The sequence below is a fragment of the Eumetopias jubatus genome, unplaced genomic scaffold (genome assembly GCF_037043125.1).
Source record: "Eumetopias jubatus isolate StellerSeaLion01/CBP00866 unplaced genomic scaffold, mEumJub1_p1.0 scaffold_8, whole genome shotgun sequence".
In the NCBI taxonomy this organism is placed as follows: Eukaryota; Metazoa; Chordata; class Mammalia; order Carnivora; family Otariidae; genus Eumetopias; species Eumetopias jubatus.
Genome location: NW_028274814.1, coordinates 94,903,251 through 94,923,110, shown reverse-complemented (window position 1 = coordinate 94,923,110; position 19,860 = coordinate 94,903,251). Strand labels below are relative to the sequence as shown.

Sequence of the window (19,860 nt, the reverse complement as noted above, 5' to 3'; positions counted from 1 at the left end):
TTGGTTACTGTGTGTTTATTTCACTGATGAGTCAGCCCTACACAACTTTACCTGTACAAAGAAGCCAGCAGCCTCCATGTGACCATCTCCTGTTGAAGAAGCCAGAGCATACTGGCTGTTTTTGAGAACTTCTGAAGTCCAGGTGTTGCTCGGCTCACTATTTTACTCAGTATATTCACCTGATGTAAAAACACAGCGGTAAAGAGGTTTTCTATCATTCTGAATCATAACTTTGTATTCTTCAACTGCATGGTGCTAAAACTAAATATATGCATGTATAATACACACACACACACACACACACACATTGTATTATAAATTGTTCCTGCCTATCTATTGCCTTTTTTAATTGAATGAAATATAACATTCCCACTAGAAACAGCCTGTGAAGTAAGGTATGTTTATGTGAGTACATAAACAAAAGTTTTAACATACCCTAGATTTCAGATTCAACAATAACAGCCACAGGTGTATTTTTTTCTTCTTGTTTATACTAAAAAAAGGCTAAATCTAACGTATACCTGACAAAATCATAACATGAACTAATAGCACAGCAACGAAAATTAAAAATAAGGTATCTTCAAATTATGCCTGAAAAACTAGAATCATATAACAAATCAAGAAAAACATTTTAAGATTGGTACTGAGGGGTGCCAGGTAGACTCCGGCAGCTGGGCGTCTGAGTCCTGATTTCAGCTTGGGTCATGGGGCTTGGGGTCTTGGGATTGAGCCCCTAGTTGGGCTCCACGCTACAAGTGGAGCCTACTTGGGATTCTCTCTCTCCTCTCCCCCTGCCCATCCTCCTCATCCACCCCAATCCCACGGGCGAGCACTCTATCTCTTATAAAAAAAAAAAAAGATTGTACTAAAAAATTGTCATTTCTAACCAAAATTTAACCAAAGTCCTTCCTTGTTCTAAAACAGTAGTTCTTAACCTTTTTCAGGTTGAGGCATGTGTGAAAATCTAATGAAAAGTATGGATGTTCTCCCCAGAAACACACACAAAATTGTTTATCAGAAAGCCTAAGGACACAGGGTAAAGGAAATCTTTCTCAAAGGTTATGAATAGTACTTCCTTATCTTATCAAGGGGAACTAGGAAACAGCATCACTCTCATTCAGAACATGAAGAATCACTACCACCAAAATTTTTCCCTCCCTTTAAAAGTATTCATAAAGTAATGGTACTTTTATCTTAAGGGCAATGTTTAATAAAAGTGTTATCTGTACTTCTCATTATTAAATTTTCTATTGGAATCCTAACTCCAGTAATTCACTGTGATTATTACTGCTTTTTTTATTTAATGAAGCTACTGCTTTTATAATGGAACAATTCAGACTGATTATTGACACAATATTAAATGCTCAAAAAATATTGGCTATTATTATTTTAATCATCCTTAAATGCAATAGTTATTTGAAGTCCTTTTTTTTTCTTGTTAGTTTATTTATTTATTTTTTTAGTAATCTCTGCACCCAATGTGGGGCTAGAACTCACGATCCCAAAGTCAAGAGTTGCATGCTTTTGCAACTGAGCCAGCCAGGTACCCCTTTTCCTTTTTTTTTTTAAATTTTTTTTTTAAATAGACTTAATTTTTTTGTAGGCACCTCAGTGGCTCAGTTAGTTAAGGAGTCAACTCTTGGTTTCAGCCCAGGTCATGATCTCAGGGTCGTGAGACTGAGCCCCGCAGCAGGCTCCATGCTCAGCATGCGGAGTCTGCTTGAAATTCTTTCCCTTTCCCTCTCCTCTTCCCTCTGCTCCTCCCCCAGCTCACATGAGCACTCTCTCTCTAGAATAAATACACAAATAAAATAAAATAGCAATTTTTTCAAGCAGTTTTAGGTTCACAGCAAAACTGAGTGGAAAGTAGAGTTCCCATTACTTTCTGACTTCACATACAACTCCAGCCCTTACTATGAATATGAATATCCAGCACCAGAACGTTTGCTACAGCAATCAATGACCAACACTGACCTGTCATTATCACCCAAAGTCCATAGCTTATATAAGGGTTCACTCCTGGTGTTGTATATATATATATTTTTTAAGATCTTATTTGTCACAGAGAGAGAGAGGGAACACAAGCAGGGAGAGCAGCAGGCAGAGGGAGAAGCAGGCTCCCCGCTGAGCAAGGAGCCCGATGTGGGACTCGATCCCAGGACCCTGGGACCATGACCTGAGCCAAAGGCAGACGCTTAACCAACTGAGCTACTGAGGTGTCCAACTGGTGTTGTATATTCTATGGGTTTTGACAAATGGATAACAGGTATCCACATTATAATCTCATACAGAGTAGTTGCACTCCCCCAAAGACCCATCCACTTTTCATTCTCATTTTCCCATCCCCAGGCAACCACAGGTCTTTTTACTCTCTCCAAGTTTTGCCTTTTCCAGAATGTCATATAGTTGGATTCATACAGTACGTAGCCTTTTCAAAGTGGTTTCTTTAGCTTAGTGATATACATTTAGGGTTCATCCTTGTCTCTTCATGGCTTGATGGCTCATTTCATTTTAGCGTCAAACAATATTCCACTGTCTGTACCATGGTTGATTTATCCATTCACTTACTAACGGACATCTTGGTTGCTTCTAAGTTTAGGCAATTATGAATAAAGCTGCTATACATCTATAAGCAGGTTTTTGTGTGGGCATACGTTTTTAACTCATTTTGGTAAATACCAGAGCATAAATGTTTGTTGAATCATGTGATAAGAGTATGTTCAGTTTTGTAAGAAACCGAGAAAGTGTCTTCTAAAGCGGCTGTACCATTTTGCATTCCCACCAACAATGAATGAGTTACTGCTATTCTACATCCTTGCCAGCATTTGGTGTTGTTAGTGTTTGGGATTTTTGCTATTCTAATAGGTGTACAGTGACATCTCATTGTTTTGATTTGCAATTCCATAATGACAAATTATGTTGAACATTTTTTCATATGCTTATTTGCCATCTGTGTATCTTCTCTGGTGTGGTTTCTACTAACATATTTTGTATTGTTGTTTTTCATGGAGCCCAACATGGGCTTGAACTCACAACCCTGAGATTAAGACTTGAGCGGAGATCAAGAGTCAGACGCTTAACCAACTTAGCCACCCAGGAGCCCCATGTCCATTTTTTTAATTGGAAAGTTCATTTCCTAATTATTGGATTTTTAAGAGTTCTTTGTATATTTTGGATTTTCCTTTTTTTAAAGCAGCAGAATCCTTCTGTTCCCAAAGAAATCTAAAAGGACCTTCAAGGGCGCCTGGGTGGCTCAGTTGGTTAAGCAACTGCCTTTGGCTCAGGTCATGATCCTAGAGTCCCGGGATCGAGTCCCACATCAGGCTCCCTGCTCGGCAGGGAGTCTGCTTCTCCCTCTGACCCTCCTCCCTCTCGTGCTATCTCTCATTCTCTCTCTCTCAAATAAATAAATAAAATCTTTAAAAAAATAAAAAAATAAAAGGACCTTCAATATGCAAAAAGCAGAGTTGCTCTGGCTAACCTCCCAACCATGGCACCCCTGCCACTATATCCCTAAGATATCCCCCTTAAATACAGTATAGAAATTCATAGGTTGAGCCTGTTCAAAAAACTAAGAGTACTGAAGTTTGACCAAATTAACTTGGTGTGAAATTAACTTACCTGACAACTACAAATGTTTTCATACTCTTCTACAAGGTCAAAAACTGTAGATGAAGAGTGCTTTAAGAAAGACTGCAGGAAATCAGAAAACATACTCATGGATGCTAGAACACATCAAAAAGAAAAGGAACAAAAATTAAGTGACATACTCCTGGGTAATTTTGTTTCTTTGAAAACTTAAAAACACAGCTACACATCCTTTTTTTTTTGACTCCTGTATTTTCTTAAAAATTATAACTGTGGTAAGATAAATATAACAAATTTTTACTATCTGAACCATTTTTAAGTGTACAGTTCAGTGGCATTAAGTACATTCACACTGCTGTGCAACCATCACCACCATCTACCCACAGAACTCTTTTCATCTTGCAAAACTACAACTCAGGATAGCCCAAGCAATCCTAAGAACAAAGCTGGAGGCGTCATACTTCTTGATCTCAAACTATACTACAAACCTTTAGTAATCAAAACAGTATGATAGTGGCAAAAAAACAGACACTCAGACCAATGGAAAAGAGTCCAGAAATAAACTCCCACATGTACAGTCAACTAATTTTGACAGGGGAAATAAGAATACTCAGTTTGGGAAAGGTTAGCCTTTTCAATAAATGGTGCTGGGAAAACTGGGTGACCACATACAGAAAAATGAAATTGGACCCTTATCTTATACCACTCACAAAAATTAACTTGAAATGGATTAAAGACTTAAACATAAGACCTGAAACCATAAAACTCCTTGAAAAAAATATAGGCAAAGAGCTCCTTGACATTGGTTGTGGCAACAATTTTTTGGATATGACACCAAAAATACAAGAAACAAAAGCAAAAGTCAACAAGTGAGACTACATCAATCTAAAAAGCTCTGTACAGCAAAAGAAACAATTAACAAACTGAGGGGAATGGGGGGATTGGTTAGCCCAGTGATGGGTATTAAGGAGGGCACGTACTGCATGGACCACTGGGTGTTATTCAAAAACAATGGATCGTGGAACACTACATCAAAAACTAATGATGTAATGTATGGTGACTAACATAACATAATAAAATTTTTAAAAAATTACGTAAAATTTAAGATAGACACATGGAAATTGAATAAAATATACATACAGAAGATGAATAAAACATGTATGCATACATATAATAAATAAATAAATTAAAAACAACAAAAAAAGAAACAATTAACAAAATGAAAAAGCAAACACACAATCTATGGAATGAGTGAAAACATTTGCAAACCATATATCTGCTAAGAGGCTAATTCGAAAATACATAAAGAACTCACACAATTCAATAACAACAACAAAAAAAGCCCCAGTCTAACTAAAAAATGGGTAGAGGAACTGAATACATTTCTCCAAAGACCTACAAATGGCCAATAGATACATGAAAAGATGCTCCATGTTACTAATTATCAGAAAAATACAAATCAAAACCACAATGAAATTATCACCTCACACCAGTCAGGACAGCTATGATTAATAAGACAAATAATAACTGCTGCAATGTAGAGAAATGGGAACTTTTATGCATATTTTATGTATGTAAACTGGTTCAGTAGTACAGAAGAGTATGGAGGTTCCTCAAAACATTTTAAAAAGAACTACCATGTGAAACCATAATCTCACTTCTGCATATATATCCAAAGGAAATGAAAACAGGATATTGAAGATATCTGCACTCCCACGTTCACTGCAGTATTATTCATAGTAGCCAAGATATGGAAACAACCCAAGTGTCCATCACAAGATAGATGCATAAAGAAGTGGTATATACATACAATGGAATATTATTCAGCCATGAGAAAGAAGAAAATCCTGCCCCTTGCGAGAACATGGGTGGACTTTGAGAACGTTATGCTAAGTGAAATAAATCTGACAGAGAAAGACAAATACTATATAACACTTACATATGGACTCTTAAAAAATCCAAACTCATAGAAACAAAGAGCAGAACAGTGGTTACTAGGGCTAGGGGGTAAGAAAATTGGAGATGCTGGTCAAAGGGTACAAACTTGCAGTTAGGAGATGAGTAAGTTCTGGAAATCTAATGCATAGCATTGATTATAGTCAACAAATCTGTATTACATACAGTTCAAAGGTGCTGAGAGACTAGATCTTAAATGTTCTCACCCCAAAAAAGAAATGGTAATTCTGTGATGTGAAGGTATGATGGAGGTGTTAGCTAACACTAATAATCACAGTGCAATATGTAAATACATCAATTCAATGTTGCACACCTTACACTTACACGTTATAGGTCAATTATATCTCAGTTGAAAAAAACCCTAAAACTCTGTACCTATTAAATAACTCCATTCCTCTCTTTGCTCTAGTCCCTGACAACCATCATTCTACTTTCTAGGAGTCTGATTACTTTTGGTACCTCATATAAATGGAATCATACAGTACTCTTTCATCACTGGCTTATTTCATTTAGCAAAACGTCCTCAAGTTTCATCCATGTTGTATGTGTCTGAATTTCCTTACTTTTTAAGGTAGAACAATATTCCACAGTATGTAGATAACACATTTATTTATCCATTCATCCATCAACAGACATTTGGGTTGCTTCTACCTTTTGGCTATTATGAATAATGGGGCTACAAACAAGGGTATACAAATCTCTTTGTGATCCTGATTTCAGTTTTTGGGGGCATATACCCAAAAGTAGAATTGCTGATCATATGGTAATTCTAGTTTTAATTTTTTGAGGAATCGCCATCTGCTTTCCATAGCACTGCACAATTTTACATTCCCACAAATGTACAAGGCCTCCAATTTCTCCACATCCTTGCCAACACTTATTTCCCGTTTTTTGTTTTGTTTTGTTTTGATTTGGTAGTATCCATCTTAATGGGCGTGAGGTGGTCTCATTTCAGTTTTGATCTGCATTTCCCTAATGATTAGTAATGTTGGGCATCTTAACATATGCTTACTGGCCATTTTTATATCTTCTTTGGAGAAATGTCTATTTAAGTCCTTTGCCCATTTTTAAATTGCATTGTTTTTTGTTGTTGTTGAGCTGCAGTTCTTTCTACATTCTAGATATTAACCTCCTATCGGATAGAAGATTGGCAAATATGTTCTCCCATTCTGTGGACTGCTTTTTCACTCTGCTGATTATATCTTTTGATGCATAGAAATGTTAGACTTTTATGTAGACCAATGTATCTATTTTTTCTCTTGTTACCTACATGTCTTTTAAGAGCCCAAAGTTGTGTTGGGTATTAATCTGATCTGTCAACAATTACTATAAAAATGTGAGCCAAATTTTAAAATATCTGAATTGCATTTTAAACACATAACAAGGTAGCTGAGAAAGTTATAACAGATACTAAGATGACGTGTTCTACTCAGGGAAAATACATACACTCTACTAAAGTACTATATCAAAGGTCTCATCCATTATTCATAATAAAAAATGAACATTTTTTATATTTTATAGATTCAGTATAAAGGATTTCTGAATCACTCAAAATTTAAGTACTTATTACTGGCAGATACTATAAGGAAGCAGTGATTACCACCGTGTTAGGAGAAGGGCTGTAAAATCAAACTTAGTTTCAAATCCTGGTGCCAATCACTTCTAGCCAGGTGAGCTTAAACAGGTTAGCCACCATGAGCAGCAATTTCCTTTCCCCCCAAATGGGAAGAGTTATTGTAACTCTTTAATGGACCATTACAAAAGATAATGTTCATGCGGAGGTAAGCACATTGACTCTCACCATTATATGGTAGCTTATGATGATGATAAAGTGAAGAACCTGTGTAATAATGAGTACACACAGACACATGGAAAGCAAACTTTTTTTTCCAAAAGGGAATAGTATAACCAATCTAAAACTAGAAAGGTCACAATACTATCTGAAAAAAGCAAATAAACAGCATTAGCATCCACGTCAAAATATGTCAACAGTATTAGATAAAAACTGAACCTAAAGAAAAAGAGATGTTCTTTCAACATAACAAATGTGGAAGAATAAAGATATGAGACTTGTCTACTAACCTGACAAGGTATTTACACTGAAGCAAGACGCTCCAACTGAGAACTAAGGTGAGGTTCTCAACCTTCCAGAGCTACTACATCAAATGGCTCAGGCATTACCATAACTAATGAGCTTAACAAAAAATACTTTATAATGACATTCACAAGAGATAGTTTCCTTCATCTTAGTAAAGAAATAGGGTACTTCATTAAAAGCTCAAAGCCATTTACCAGCTTCACCAGGATCATCCTCACGTAACATAACAGCACTGAGAGTTACGTCCTCTGTTACACTGTGGGATTCTGTGTTTGTGAGGGTTCCTGATCGCTGTGATGTGAATGCAGTGGCCCAATTACTGTCATCCAGATTAGTTACCTTAAAAAAAAACAAGGAAGATACAGAAAAGTAATGAGCTACTGCCATTGAGGGAATAAAGCCTTAATATTGCTAAATTTTTTTAAACCTATATATGTTTTTCATATTTAAGAGATAGCCACAGGCTATTTTGTTAAGGAAATCACAGCTTTCATGACTGTTTTCTTCTTTGTACTACTCCATATATATTTTAAAGGCAATAAACATCGCATTTTGTACTATGTAAGCTGATATTAGCAGGTAAAATATGGTGGTCCTACTGTTCTAAGTTCACAACAGTTTTTCACTATTGGGAAGTTATACAGGACAAATGACAAATTTATATGTTTTTTCAACATATAAATTATAATAAAAGGGATGATGGAGGAATTTACAGATTAAAAGACGAGACATACCAAGCAAATGCAATGTGTTTATCTTATTTGAAGCCTGATTTAAACAAACCAACTTAAAAAAATTGACATAACCGAGGAAATGTGAACACTTAATGAAATATATACAATGAAAAAATATATATACAAAATGGATATTTGAAATGATAAAGGAAATACTGTGTGTGTGTATACGGTGTTAGATATGTTAATAGCACTATGTTAAAGAAATGTATCCTTATGTCTCAGAGACACATATGAAAAAAGCATTTATGAGTAAAGGGGTGTGAAACCTGGGAGTTGTAAAGTAACGGAGGGAAAGGCTTGTGGGTGTACATGAGACAAGATAAGCCATATATTGATAACTAGGCAATGAGAACATGGGGGCTTATTCTACTATTTTTGGACATGTCTAAAATGCTTAAAAACATGTCCCTGTTTTTAAAATTCACCTTTATTTAAAATCCATCTTTTAACAATTTTAACCTTTATTTAAAAAAAATTGCCTTTATTTAAAATCTAGGCACAAGCAACAATAAAAATGTATATCTAAACCCAAACATTTTATAATAATCAATACATATTTACTCTGTCCTGGGCTTTAAAACAGTAAGAATTTTACTACTAATCTTGCAGTTCTAAAACAGTAAATAAGTTATCTTCTTTTGCTTAAACCCAGATGCAGTCAATTCACTCATGTTTTCAAGCAGAATAAGGTAAACACTGCCAAAATAAACCAGATTCATATGCAGAGCAAAACTGTTCAATGGCTAGATCACTGTTAAACATTATCTGTAAGACAACAATAAACATTTTAAAGGTCAATTTAACCTTTTAAGACAAGGAGAGGTTTAACATGCAAAACCATTCTTTTTTTTTTTAATTTAATTTTATTATGTTATGTTAGTCACCATACATTAAATCATTAGTTTCTGATGTAGTGTTCAATGATTGTTTGTGCGTAACACTCAGTGCTCCACGCAGAACGTGCCCTCTTTAATACCCATCACCGGGCTAACCCATCCCCCCACCCCCGCCCCTCTAGAACCCTGTTTGTTTCTGAGTCCATAGTCTCTCATGGTTTGTCTCCCCCTCCAATTCCCCCCCCTTCATTTTTCCCTTCCCACTATCTTTTTTTTTTTTTTTTAATATATAATGTATTATTTGTTTCAGAGGTACAGGTCTGTAATTCATCAGTCTTACACAATTCACAGTGCTCACCATAGCACATACCCTCCCCAATGTCCATCACCCAGCCACCTCATCCCTCCCACCCCACTCCCATCCACCACTCCAGCAACCCTCAGTTTGTTTCCTGAGATTAAGAGTCTCTTATGGTTTGTCTCCCTCTCTGGTTTCATCTTGTTTCATTTTTTCCTCCCTTCCCCTATGGTCCTCTGTCTTGTTTCTCAAATTCCTCCTATCAGTGAGATCGTATGATACTTGTCTTTCTCTGACTGACTTATTTCCATGCGAAACCATTCTTCAAAAAACACCTAATCTAGACAATTTCAAGAGTGTGTAAAAATTCCTGTGCCTTTTTAATAAGCACAGAGGCAAATATAGAAGGACTGTTTTTATCTTTTTAGCATTAAATTAGCCATCATACTCTACTACTCCAACAGAACTCTTCTGTTTCTGTCTCAGATACAATCCTTTCTTTTTCTAGAGGATATTTTAAACACCTAGGTCAAGTCAATCTGTATCAGTTTATATGACATTTCTTCTATTTTAAATACTGTACCACAATGATTCCTGAAGAGTGTCTCATCTACTTTTCCCAACATTTTTCTTTTCTTTCCTTTAATGCATGGTCTCTCTTCCTTATGCTATTCTTCAGCCATTACTCTTGGCTTCCTACTGTTTTATGCTTCAAAACAGGACTCAGCTTTTATAGCTATTAGCAACCCACCAATTATTTATTTGGATCAGGAGACTATCAGATTAACGCATTCTATCTGCATCTAAATGTTTTTGGTGTTGCAGCTTCCATCTGTGACATGAGATGCTTCAGGTTTGTTTTCTGAAAGCCTAACCAAAAATTTATCTCAATCTCCATCACCTAGTTACTCTTGATGACTATGACTTCAAATCTCACTAAGGGCTTTTCAGCTCAATATCATACTTTTATATGAAGGTGGAAATATTTTCAGCCCTGCTTTCCTACATACCATAGACAGGTTTCCCAAGAACCCTGAAGACTGTGTAAGCCGGGGAGACCTCCCTCCCGTTCCAAGAATGCAGGAAACATCTGGATGCCTGAGTAAGCTTCGGCTGGGTGGAGTAACTACAAATAAGAGGTTAGTAAAAAGAATCTAAAGCACATGAACAGTGATTATGAAAACAAAACAATCAAATAATAAATAACTTTGTTGGGTTTTTTTTTTAATTTTTAAAATTTATTTAAGTAATCTCTACACCCAACGTGGGCTCAAACTCACAACCCCAAGATCAAGAGTCACATGCTCTACTGACTGAGCCAGTCAGGTGCCCCAATAACTTTGTTTTTAATTATGTAGGTTCTAAACAGTAAATACTTTAAATATTAACATTTCCACGATATGAAGATTTAACTTATTTTTCTAAATTTCGGCTTTTGGTACTACTGAGCCCATCAGGAAAAATTTTTACTGCAAATAGAGATGCTTTTGTTAAAACATAACTGAGTGGTAAAAAAAAAAAAAAAGACATGAGTAAGTCCATAGATTCTTCATATTCTAATTTTATAAAGCATACAGAAGAGGCCATTTGTTGTACAGTGCATAGCCTTTGAAGTATACAAATCCTTGCTTGAATTTTGATTCCATTACTTACATATTTGCTCAGCCATGCTATCCTTACCGAATAGTTTCTCCAAGTCTCACTTTGTTTTGGCAAAATAGAGATAATACTTACGTTACAGTCATTGTGTATTTATGTAAAGTACAGTACCTTATACATGCTAAGAATTCAATAAATAGTAACTGCAATCATTATTATTTGTTAATTATTGATATCATAACCAAAGATTATACTTATTATGTGTATTTTAAGTTTTAACCTCAGCTACTATTATTATTATTAAATGCTTTAAAAGCAAAAAATCTTACGAGGTGGTCGAAATGAACTGGGAGTCCGAGGGATAACCTGATTTCTTGGTGTAGTAGTAGCAAAAATTTCATCTTGGGATGGCCGAACTATAGGAAGCGTTAAGAAAAGTTTTCCAACATAGAAAAGACACCATTAAAGTTCAAATTAATCATATTTACATTATATAAATATGTGAATACATTTTTTAAGAACAAGGTTTTTATGGCTACCATTTATTCTATGCAAAGAGTAAATAACTCCCTCTACTACTTAATTTCTTAAATATCAGTCTTAGATTACTACACATGGTCCTTACATTTCAAATTTAAAAAAGGGATATCTAATCTTAGCAGAAGCTAATGACAATATGATAACAGTAAAACAGAACATCCTTATTTTTGGGGTAACACAAATCTTAATCTCATTGAATTTCAGCATTTAATTTACCAAATAACATATCTGGGGACTTAAAAAACTAATTTCCACAGCACTTTGTTATAATAGCGAGTGTTTAGTATCTCTCATAAAAAGAAATTCTATAATCCTGATTCCAAGCATATTGCAATTTGTATAACAATACTTAAAATGCAAAGGATACTTAAAACTCTTTTTTGAGCACTCTGTTTCCGAGCAGTCCGAGTCACCTCTGCCTCCCGGATCACAGGGGATGACATCTCTCCATAGCCACTCCTAAAATAGTATCATTAAGTTCATGTGAATGAAATGAGAATGTAGCATCTGCAAAGAACTTTATCAATGACTGGAGCAAAGGACCCTGGGTCAGTCAAGGTATAGATCATCCCAGTAGCCAAGTCTTTGAGCTTTTGGTTGACAGTGTTCTTTGTTTCCAAATCTTGCTTATCCTTCAAAGTCCCTCTCAAATTTTTCCTGCAGAGGCATCTTTGAGTTTCTAGTACTCACTATGTTATTTTTGCCTATGGAATGATTTCAACACTTGGAATCTATATTATAACACTATTTTACATAAGTGCTTCAGGAAGGCAGGCCTTTCTTCTGTTAATTTGAGGAGTTCCCTAAAATTACAGGAACTCTCTCTTAATAGAATATTCTGTAGTTTCCAAATGTTTCAAACCAGGGGTACTGTGAAAAATTCTGTTGTTTGGACTGACGAAATGGCAGGCTAAGTAAAAGAGAATTCTAGTAAATTGGAGAGAAATGATCCTTCAAGTTATTTCTCCCCAGAGTACACTAATGACATCTCTGGTCTCAGTACTACTTGCAGTCACAGTGCCTCTGATCTCCCACCATTCTCAGTCCAAGGTCTAAAATATAACTTGTGTGAATTAAAAGACCTGTATTTTGAGACAAGAATCTAATATGCTTTTCCTCCACTTAAAACCTTCAGGTAGCTCTAAAGCCTACGGAATCTCTCTGGCTTACAGAATCAAGTCCAAATTTCCTTTGTTTTTTACAATCTAACTAACCCCAGCTTACCAGTTCAGCCTCATATTCAGCAACCAACATCCCCATACAAACACATATTGCATGTGACCATTCGGCTACACAACGCATTCCTTTTCATATTCTTGCACCCCGTACATGTTGTTTCTTCTACAGAGGCCTACATTTGCCCCCTTGTTCACCCACCTGGTGAACACTTAACTCACCAGAAAGAGCCGCCTGGAATCTGGAGACACATTGATCCAGGCTGGCAGCTTAGTTCTTCTATTTATTAGCTTCCTAACTGTGACCAAGTTCTTAAGCTCTTTTTAGCCCCAGTGTTATCTATGAAAAGAGGATCATAGTGCCTACCCTCAAAGGACTGTAGGAAAACTAAATTAGCTAGTAATATATTTAAAGCGTTTAAGGCACTCAATGTTGGCTACTATTGTTCAGACTAACTAGAAAGTTACCTCCTTTGAGAAGTCTTCCTGCTGCCTCCCGTGGCAGGTGGACTTAACCGCATCCTCATTTTCTCTTCTCACAGAATAGTCAAAACACATCACTTTGCACTGCTAGGATATCTCCTCCACTATACAACCAATTCCCCGTGGCCAAGAACATAGAATAACTCACCTATGTCGCAGGTAGCTAGCATAGTGCCAGGGTGATTAAACGAACTCAATTCAGTAACTCTCTGATGCTGGAACTTGTAATCAGAAAGTCTGGGTTGAGAACCCAGTTCCGTCACTGACTGGCTTTGTGATCTCGGGCAGGTCACTCAGCATCTCGAATGCCGGGCCACCTCCTATCCGCCCACCCCAGGACCGAAAAATGTCGCGCGAAAACACAAAACAGATGGCAGAGCTGCCGCGAGAACGCTGGGCATTATCACCGTCTATACCCAGCCCGACCCAAGCGGCCTTTCTCCCATCATCTACAAAGCCCCCTACCGCGGGAAAGCAGTCTTAGGGTTAGCACCCGGGCCCTCCCCGGCTTCCTCTGAGAGTTGGGTTTCACCTATTTTGTTCCGCCAACAAGCAGGAGGGGCAAGTCTCCGAGCTTGGCCAGTACCACCAGGACTGACCTGTCCATGGCCACGGTCTTCTCTCCAACGAGAACCTCGCAAACTCGTCTCCAGTTTAATCACCCCGTTTCAGCCTTCCCGCTCTCCGGAACCAAACCCTTCGACCCGGAAGCATGTCCAAGAAATGCCGCCCTAGAGGAAAGGGGGAGGGAGGAAGAAGAAACAGCTTTCCCATCGAGCGCACGCACGACGACTTCCGCCTACTTCCGCCGGTCCGGCCTGCGCAGGCGCGAGGGCTGTGCTAGCGTGTGATGGCGCCAGGCCGAGCCGGCCCGGCCGAGGCGGCAGTGCTGGACCGGGCAGGGAGCGGAGCCTGAGGGGTCTAGCGCGGAGGCGCGGCGGCCGCTTTGCCTGACGGGTATTTGTGGGCGTGGTCCAAGCGCCAGATGATCCTAAAGGGAAAGTCGACGTATGTTGACAGTCTAGAGAAACGTGCAGTCATTTCCTGGCATTCTTAGTAAGAAGGAATCTTGGACTTGGAATTCAGGCGTGCAGACTCTGCCCTCCACCTCAGGGGTCCCTGTCAGTCTCACCTTGTTTGAATTGTCGTGTAACCCACCTAAGATGCTTGAAATTCTTTTCCATAGCAGCTGTTCGTTTTTTACTTGATATTTTTCCCTATTAAGGAGAAAAAGATCACCTGTCTTAAAAAGCATAAAGAGTAATATGTAAGTGATGAATCACTAAATTCTACTCCTGAAACTAATATTACAGCATATGTCTTGTAATAACTAACTTAAATTTAAATAAAAACTTGAAATAAACATACAAAAAAGCATAAAGGGTGATGGTATTGCCCTCTATTTCAAAGTGCCCCTATAGCCAAAAAGTAGTATATTCTGGCCCCGAAGGAATCAGTCCAAGTTTTTCCTTACCTTTTTATACTCTGCTGCAATCCTAGGTAATGTACCAGAAGGCCTCTTGACACACTAAGACCACATGACATTTTTGGGGTGAAAAGTGATTTTGGACTCTATCTAGGCTTGAACCCTCCTCCTGCACATATTCCCCCCTCATCTGTAGAATGGAGGTAACACTTTTATCAGAGAGTTATTGCAAAGATAAACAATGAGATGCCAAATGTCCACTTCACGTAGTAGTCCTCAAAAGTCTCCTTTTTTGGAAACAAACCATAAGAGACTCTTAACAATAGAGAACAAACTGAGGGGTGATGGAGGGAGATGGGTGGAGGATGGGCTAGATGGGTGATGGGTATTAAAGAGGGCACTTGTGATGAGCACTGTGTGTTGTATATAAGTGATGAATCATTGAACTCTACTCCAGAAACCAATATTGCACTGTATGTTCACTAACTAAAATTTAAATTTAAAAGAAGTCTCCTCTTTCAATAACCTACTTGATGAGTCCTGCCCTTGTGCTCTCTCATTCTTGTCTCCAAATATTCCTGTACAAAAGTGCACTTCCTCTTTTATAGAAAGTGAAATCTGGTCCTAATGATTTTGTGGTGCTGGAGCAAATTTATTCACCCTGTGAGTCAGTGCTTCAGGTTCTTGCCATGTGTCCCCTGGCAACTGAATTCCAGTGTGTTTTATTCATATAATGTATTTGAAGTGATTGACCATAATGCACACAATAAGGAGGAAGAGCAGTTTGGGTCAAAGGATTAGCCCAATGTTCAGTTCATGCGCAAAGAGAAAACTCTTGTTGAAGAGTGCAGGAGGGTTCACTTTGACACATTTAAATAGTAGGCATGAACATCATACTACCCCCAAAATATTTGAAAATGTATTCATTTGATTACTTACTTTAAAACTATTTGGAATAAACTCCTTGTGTGGTGCATATTGTATATATTCTAGCTTTATTTTTAGGGATCCTGATTTCAATGACAGAAATTCATTATCGCTAACTTAAGCAAAAGGGAATTTACTAGAAGCCTATCAGGAACTCACAGAATTGTTAAGAAGCTGGAGAAAAGGCTTGGGAACAGGGGCACAGGAGCTAAAGACCAGGAAACAGTTATCCCAAGAGCACTCAGACCCGAACTGTCTGATCTAGAGCACTCTTTCCTCTCCCTTACCCCCAACAGTTGAGGAAGAAAAATCATTACTTGTTTATCCCCTCCCTTATCCCCTTTTTATTTTGAAAACTTTCAAACCCACATTAAAGCTGAAAAAAGTATAACAGGTGTCAGTATGATGTAGGAAAGATGTTAGGGTTTGAAGCCGACGTCCAAGAAAGAATTCTTGAGACGTCTTTGGTGCAAAAAGGTGGTTTTACTAAAGCATGGGGGCAGAACCCATGGGCAGAAAAAGTTGCACGGGGGTTGTGAGGAGTGACTGATTCTATAGTTTCAAGTTGGGAGGGAGTTAGGGATAGCACAAGCCTCCAAGGTGTTTTGGAAACAGGGTTTCTAGGACCCTGAGGGGGCTAGCTATTGTTAGGAAAGGTCACTTATTATTCTTTAGTAAACCCTCAGGCCCTTTAGATGTATATCAGGGGACCATGTGCTTAGAGGATGATTCCTAACATGTATCTTGGTGGGGGTTGGGGTAAAGATAAAGGAAGTTTCCAAAGGAATTTTTATATGTTAAAGAAGACTTACATGATCCTGGGGGGGTCAGGCTAAGATTGCTTTTTGCCCTTAGCAAAATATTAACATTGAGGCAGCTGAGTCCCTGGAGGAATGTCACTCTGCCTGTTTCAAGGACTTGTCCATGGGCTATAGGCAGTAAGGAAACTTAATAATTTTTCTTCTGTCTTTGTTTCCCACATCAAATATATTCTTTTTTTAAAATTTTATTTATTTGAGAGAGAGAAAGAAGAGAACATGCAAGTGGGTGGAGGGGCAGAGGGAGAGGAAGAGGCAGAGAATCTCACGCAGACTCTGCACTGAGCACGGAGCCTCCCTCAGGGCTTGATCTCAACGACCCCACGATCATGACCTGAGCAGAAACCAAGAGTCTGACGCCTGACGGACTGAGCCACCCAGGCACCCCAAGATGTTAATATATTCTTTGCCTATAATCACCAATTACTAACATTTCCCCACAATTGCCTGTTCTTTTTTGTTTTTTTGTCTGAACCATTTGAAAGTTAGTTGTAGACATCTTGACACTTCACTTCTAAGTACTTCAGAAGGCATCTCCTAAATCAAGAACAAGACATTCTTCTACCCAATACAATAAACACTCAGAACATTTAGCATTGACAGACTACGATACTTAACATATTCAATTTCCCCAATTGTCTCAATAATGCCTTTTATAACAGCCCTCCTCTAAAACAGGATCCAATAGAGGATTATGCATTTAGTTGTCCTGTCTCTTTGTTCTACTTTCATTTAGAATAGTCCTCCAGACTTTAAGACCAATTTTTGCAGAATGTTCCTCAATTTGGATTTGTCCCCATTGTTTTCTACTGATAAGCATTTAAAAAAAAACTCAGCAGGAGCCTGCTTCTCCCTCTTCCTGCCACTCCCCCAGCTTGTACTCTCAATCTCCGTCAAATAAATAAAATCTTTTAAAAAAACATCTGGAAGGACAGGATGCAGGAATACTACATCGGTGTTGTTGAGTGTTTCTTACGATCACATCAGATGGCATGTGAGATCAGTTTGTCTCTCCTTCAAAATCTGCCTGACTTCTTTCCTCCCTCAGAAGAAAGCATTCTTTCCCTTGGCACTTCTTTCTGGCTGTTGTCTTTTCAGTCTTTCCCTTCTGAGCTAAGTTTCTCTTTTGGTAAATTATAAGTAGCTTGTTAGTGGTTTTCTTACTATACATCCATGTGACTACTACCTGAGTGTCACATCCAGCTCCACCACTTACTAGCAATGTGACCTTGAGCACAAGTGCATGCCTCAGTTTCTCCTTTTGGGTGTAATAATAGTGCTAGATCATAAGGTTGTTATAAAGATTTAATGAGGTAATATGTGTAATGCCTTAGAACAGTACTAGGCATTATAATTTGTATAGCATATTATAAATGCTCAAAAATGATCTTATTCTTACTCTGGTAATAATTATCAGTTCATTTGGCAACATCAAACTCAGGACATAGTGATAGAGGCATTAGCGACATGGATTGAATTGGACCAGTCCCAATCCTTTCGCTTCTGTGATGCTGCAATAACAGCAGAAGCATTTTTCCCTGTCTAGATGAAGAGCGCAAAATAATTAACTTTATACTGAAAAATATAAATATGACTGTAAAGTCTCCTTTTGTTCTCCATAGAAAGCAGTTCAGTGGATCTGATCCTGAAGAAGCCTTTACTTATCCATTTACATTTTTTTATTAAATGTCTACTATGTACTGGGCACCGTGCTTGCACCTGGAAGATATACACTGGGGAGAAAAGGAACATTCACTCATTAAAAAAAAAAGTCATGTGAACTTACCTACTCAGACATAGTTATTTGATCATAACATGGATAACATAAATATTTTAAATCACTATTGTAGTTACCAAATAAAATTTGGTTGTTATTTTCTTGAAATACTACTACTTAAAACATATTATGAAGTTAAGCTATTCCATCTTGCAAATTGATATTAGTGCTTGGTTGCCAATGTTTTATTCTTTTTTTCCCCTTCAAATCAACCAGCTCTTTTATTTATTTATTAAAAAGTCTGGTAACATTTGGGGCACCTGGGTGGCTCAGTTGGTTAAGCATCTGCCTTTAGATCAGGTCATGAGCCCGGGGTCCTGGGATCAAGTCCCGAATCTGGCTCCCTGCTCAGTGGGGAGTCTGCTTCTCCCTCTCCTCCTGCTCATGTTCTCTCTCTCTCTCTCTCTCTCTCAAATAAATAAAATTTTTTAAAAAGTTATGGTAACATATACATAATATAAAATTTAATATTTTAGCCATTTTAAGTGTGTTCAGTTGCATTAAGTATATTCACATTGTTGTGATATATGTATATACCAAAATAAACTAAGTAATTTTTTAATTCAGCTCACTGCTCAAAATGTATCAGATCTTAGTAAGTAGAATGAAATTCTGACATTTTATGCATAAGTAGTAATGATATTGCAAAGTAGTTAAAACATCAATGATGGGAAGCAAAACAGAGCTTTGCTGCAAGATACAAAGTTGGTTCAGATCAGGGGGCAAAAAGAGATAGAATAAAATGTTAAATTTCACAAAAAAGGTCATGAGTCAGGGAGAAAAAAAATACCTAAGTGTGAAGTGTAAACTGCACTCCAAGATTCGAATGTGCTTTTGAACTTCATGTATAGGAGAAAAACTAATGGAAAGACAAGACGCTGATAGGATCCTAGACAAGGATGTGGTTGTGGTGATAATAACGGGAAGCTATTGACTGAGTACATTATGTCTTTTCAGATATGACTTTTTTTTTTTGCAGGGGGAAGGGTGATGTTATTTGGTTTGAAGAGAAATGCTTTACTCCAAGATCAAGTAGGGTCAAAGTAAATGTAGAGCCTGGTTGACACTGGTCTTTCTTCCCAATAAAGCAGTGTAGTGGGTAGGATCTTGGTCAGTTCACACTTAATGAAGTATTTCACCTCTCTACAATTCAGTTTCCTCCTCTGTAAAATTGAGAAAATGAGTATTATCCTTAACAGTTTGTACTGGTAATTAAATAATATTTACATAGCAATTTGAGAGGTGGTACAGAACACAAAAACTCCTTGGGTTGAATCCTGGCTCCCCTACTTACTTGGTGGAGCCTTGGACAAATGATGTCTATGCTTCTGTATAACAGATTGGACAGATTTACTGTGTGGATTAAATCAGTTACATGTATAAATCACTTAGAACAGTCCTGGTATATAATAACCACTCAATAAACATTGGCTAGTATTATCATGCAGCACATATAGCAAATATTCAATAGAAGTGCTGGCAGGGAGCATATCTGTTTTTTTCACCTCTACCTTTTGTCATTTAGTACGTGCTCAAATTTTTCTTGAATGAGTGGGTAATTTCCAATCAATACAATTGATTCAATTCTTCAAAAAATATTCT

General features: G+C 37.5%; 1 protein-coding gene across 1 annotated transcript in view; it reads right to left on the bottom strand.

Moving 5' to 3' along the window:
• Positions 1-14,227, bottom strand: part of NUP107 (nucleoporin 107) — a 48,271-nt gene extending 34,044 nt beyond the window's left edge. Inside the window, exons 1-7 of the mRNA XM_028110855.2 lie at positions 13,910-14,227; positions 12,020-12,111; positions 11,442-11,528; positions 10,524-10,639; positions 7,837-7,981; positions 3,622-3,725; positions 52-179 (exon numbers count right to left, since the gene is read on the bottom strand). Coding sequence (XP_027966656.1) covers positions 52-179; positions 3,622-3,725; positions 7,837-7,981; positions 10,524-10,639; positions 11,442-11,528; positions 12,020-12,111; positions 13,910-13,917 — 680 coding nt within the window. The 5' untranslated portion in view covers positions 13,918-14,227. The remainder of the gene's footprint in view (positions 1-51; positions 180-3,621; positions 3,726-7,836; positions 7,982-10,523; positions 10,640-11,441; positions 11,529-12,019; positions 12,112-13,909) is intronic.
• Between the last annotated feature and the right edge of the window lie 5,633 nt (positions 14,228-19,860).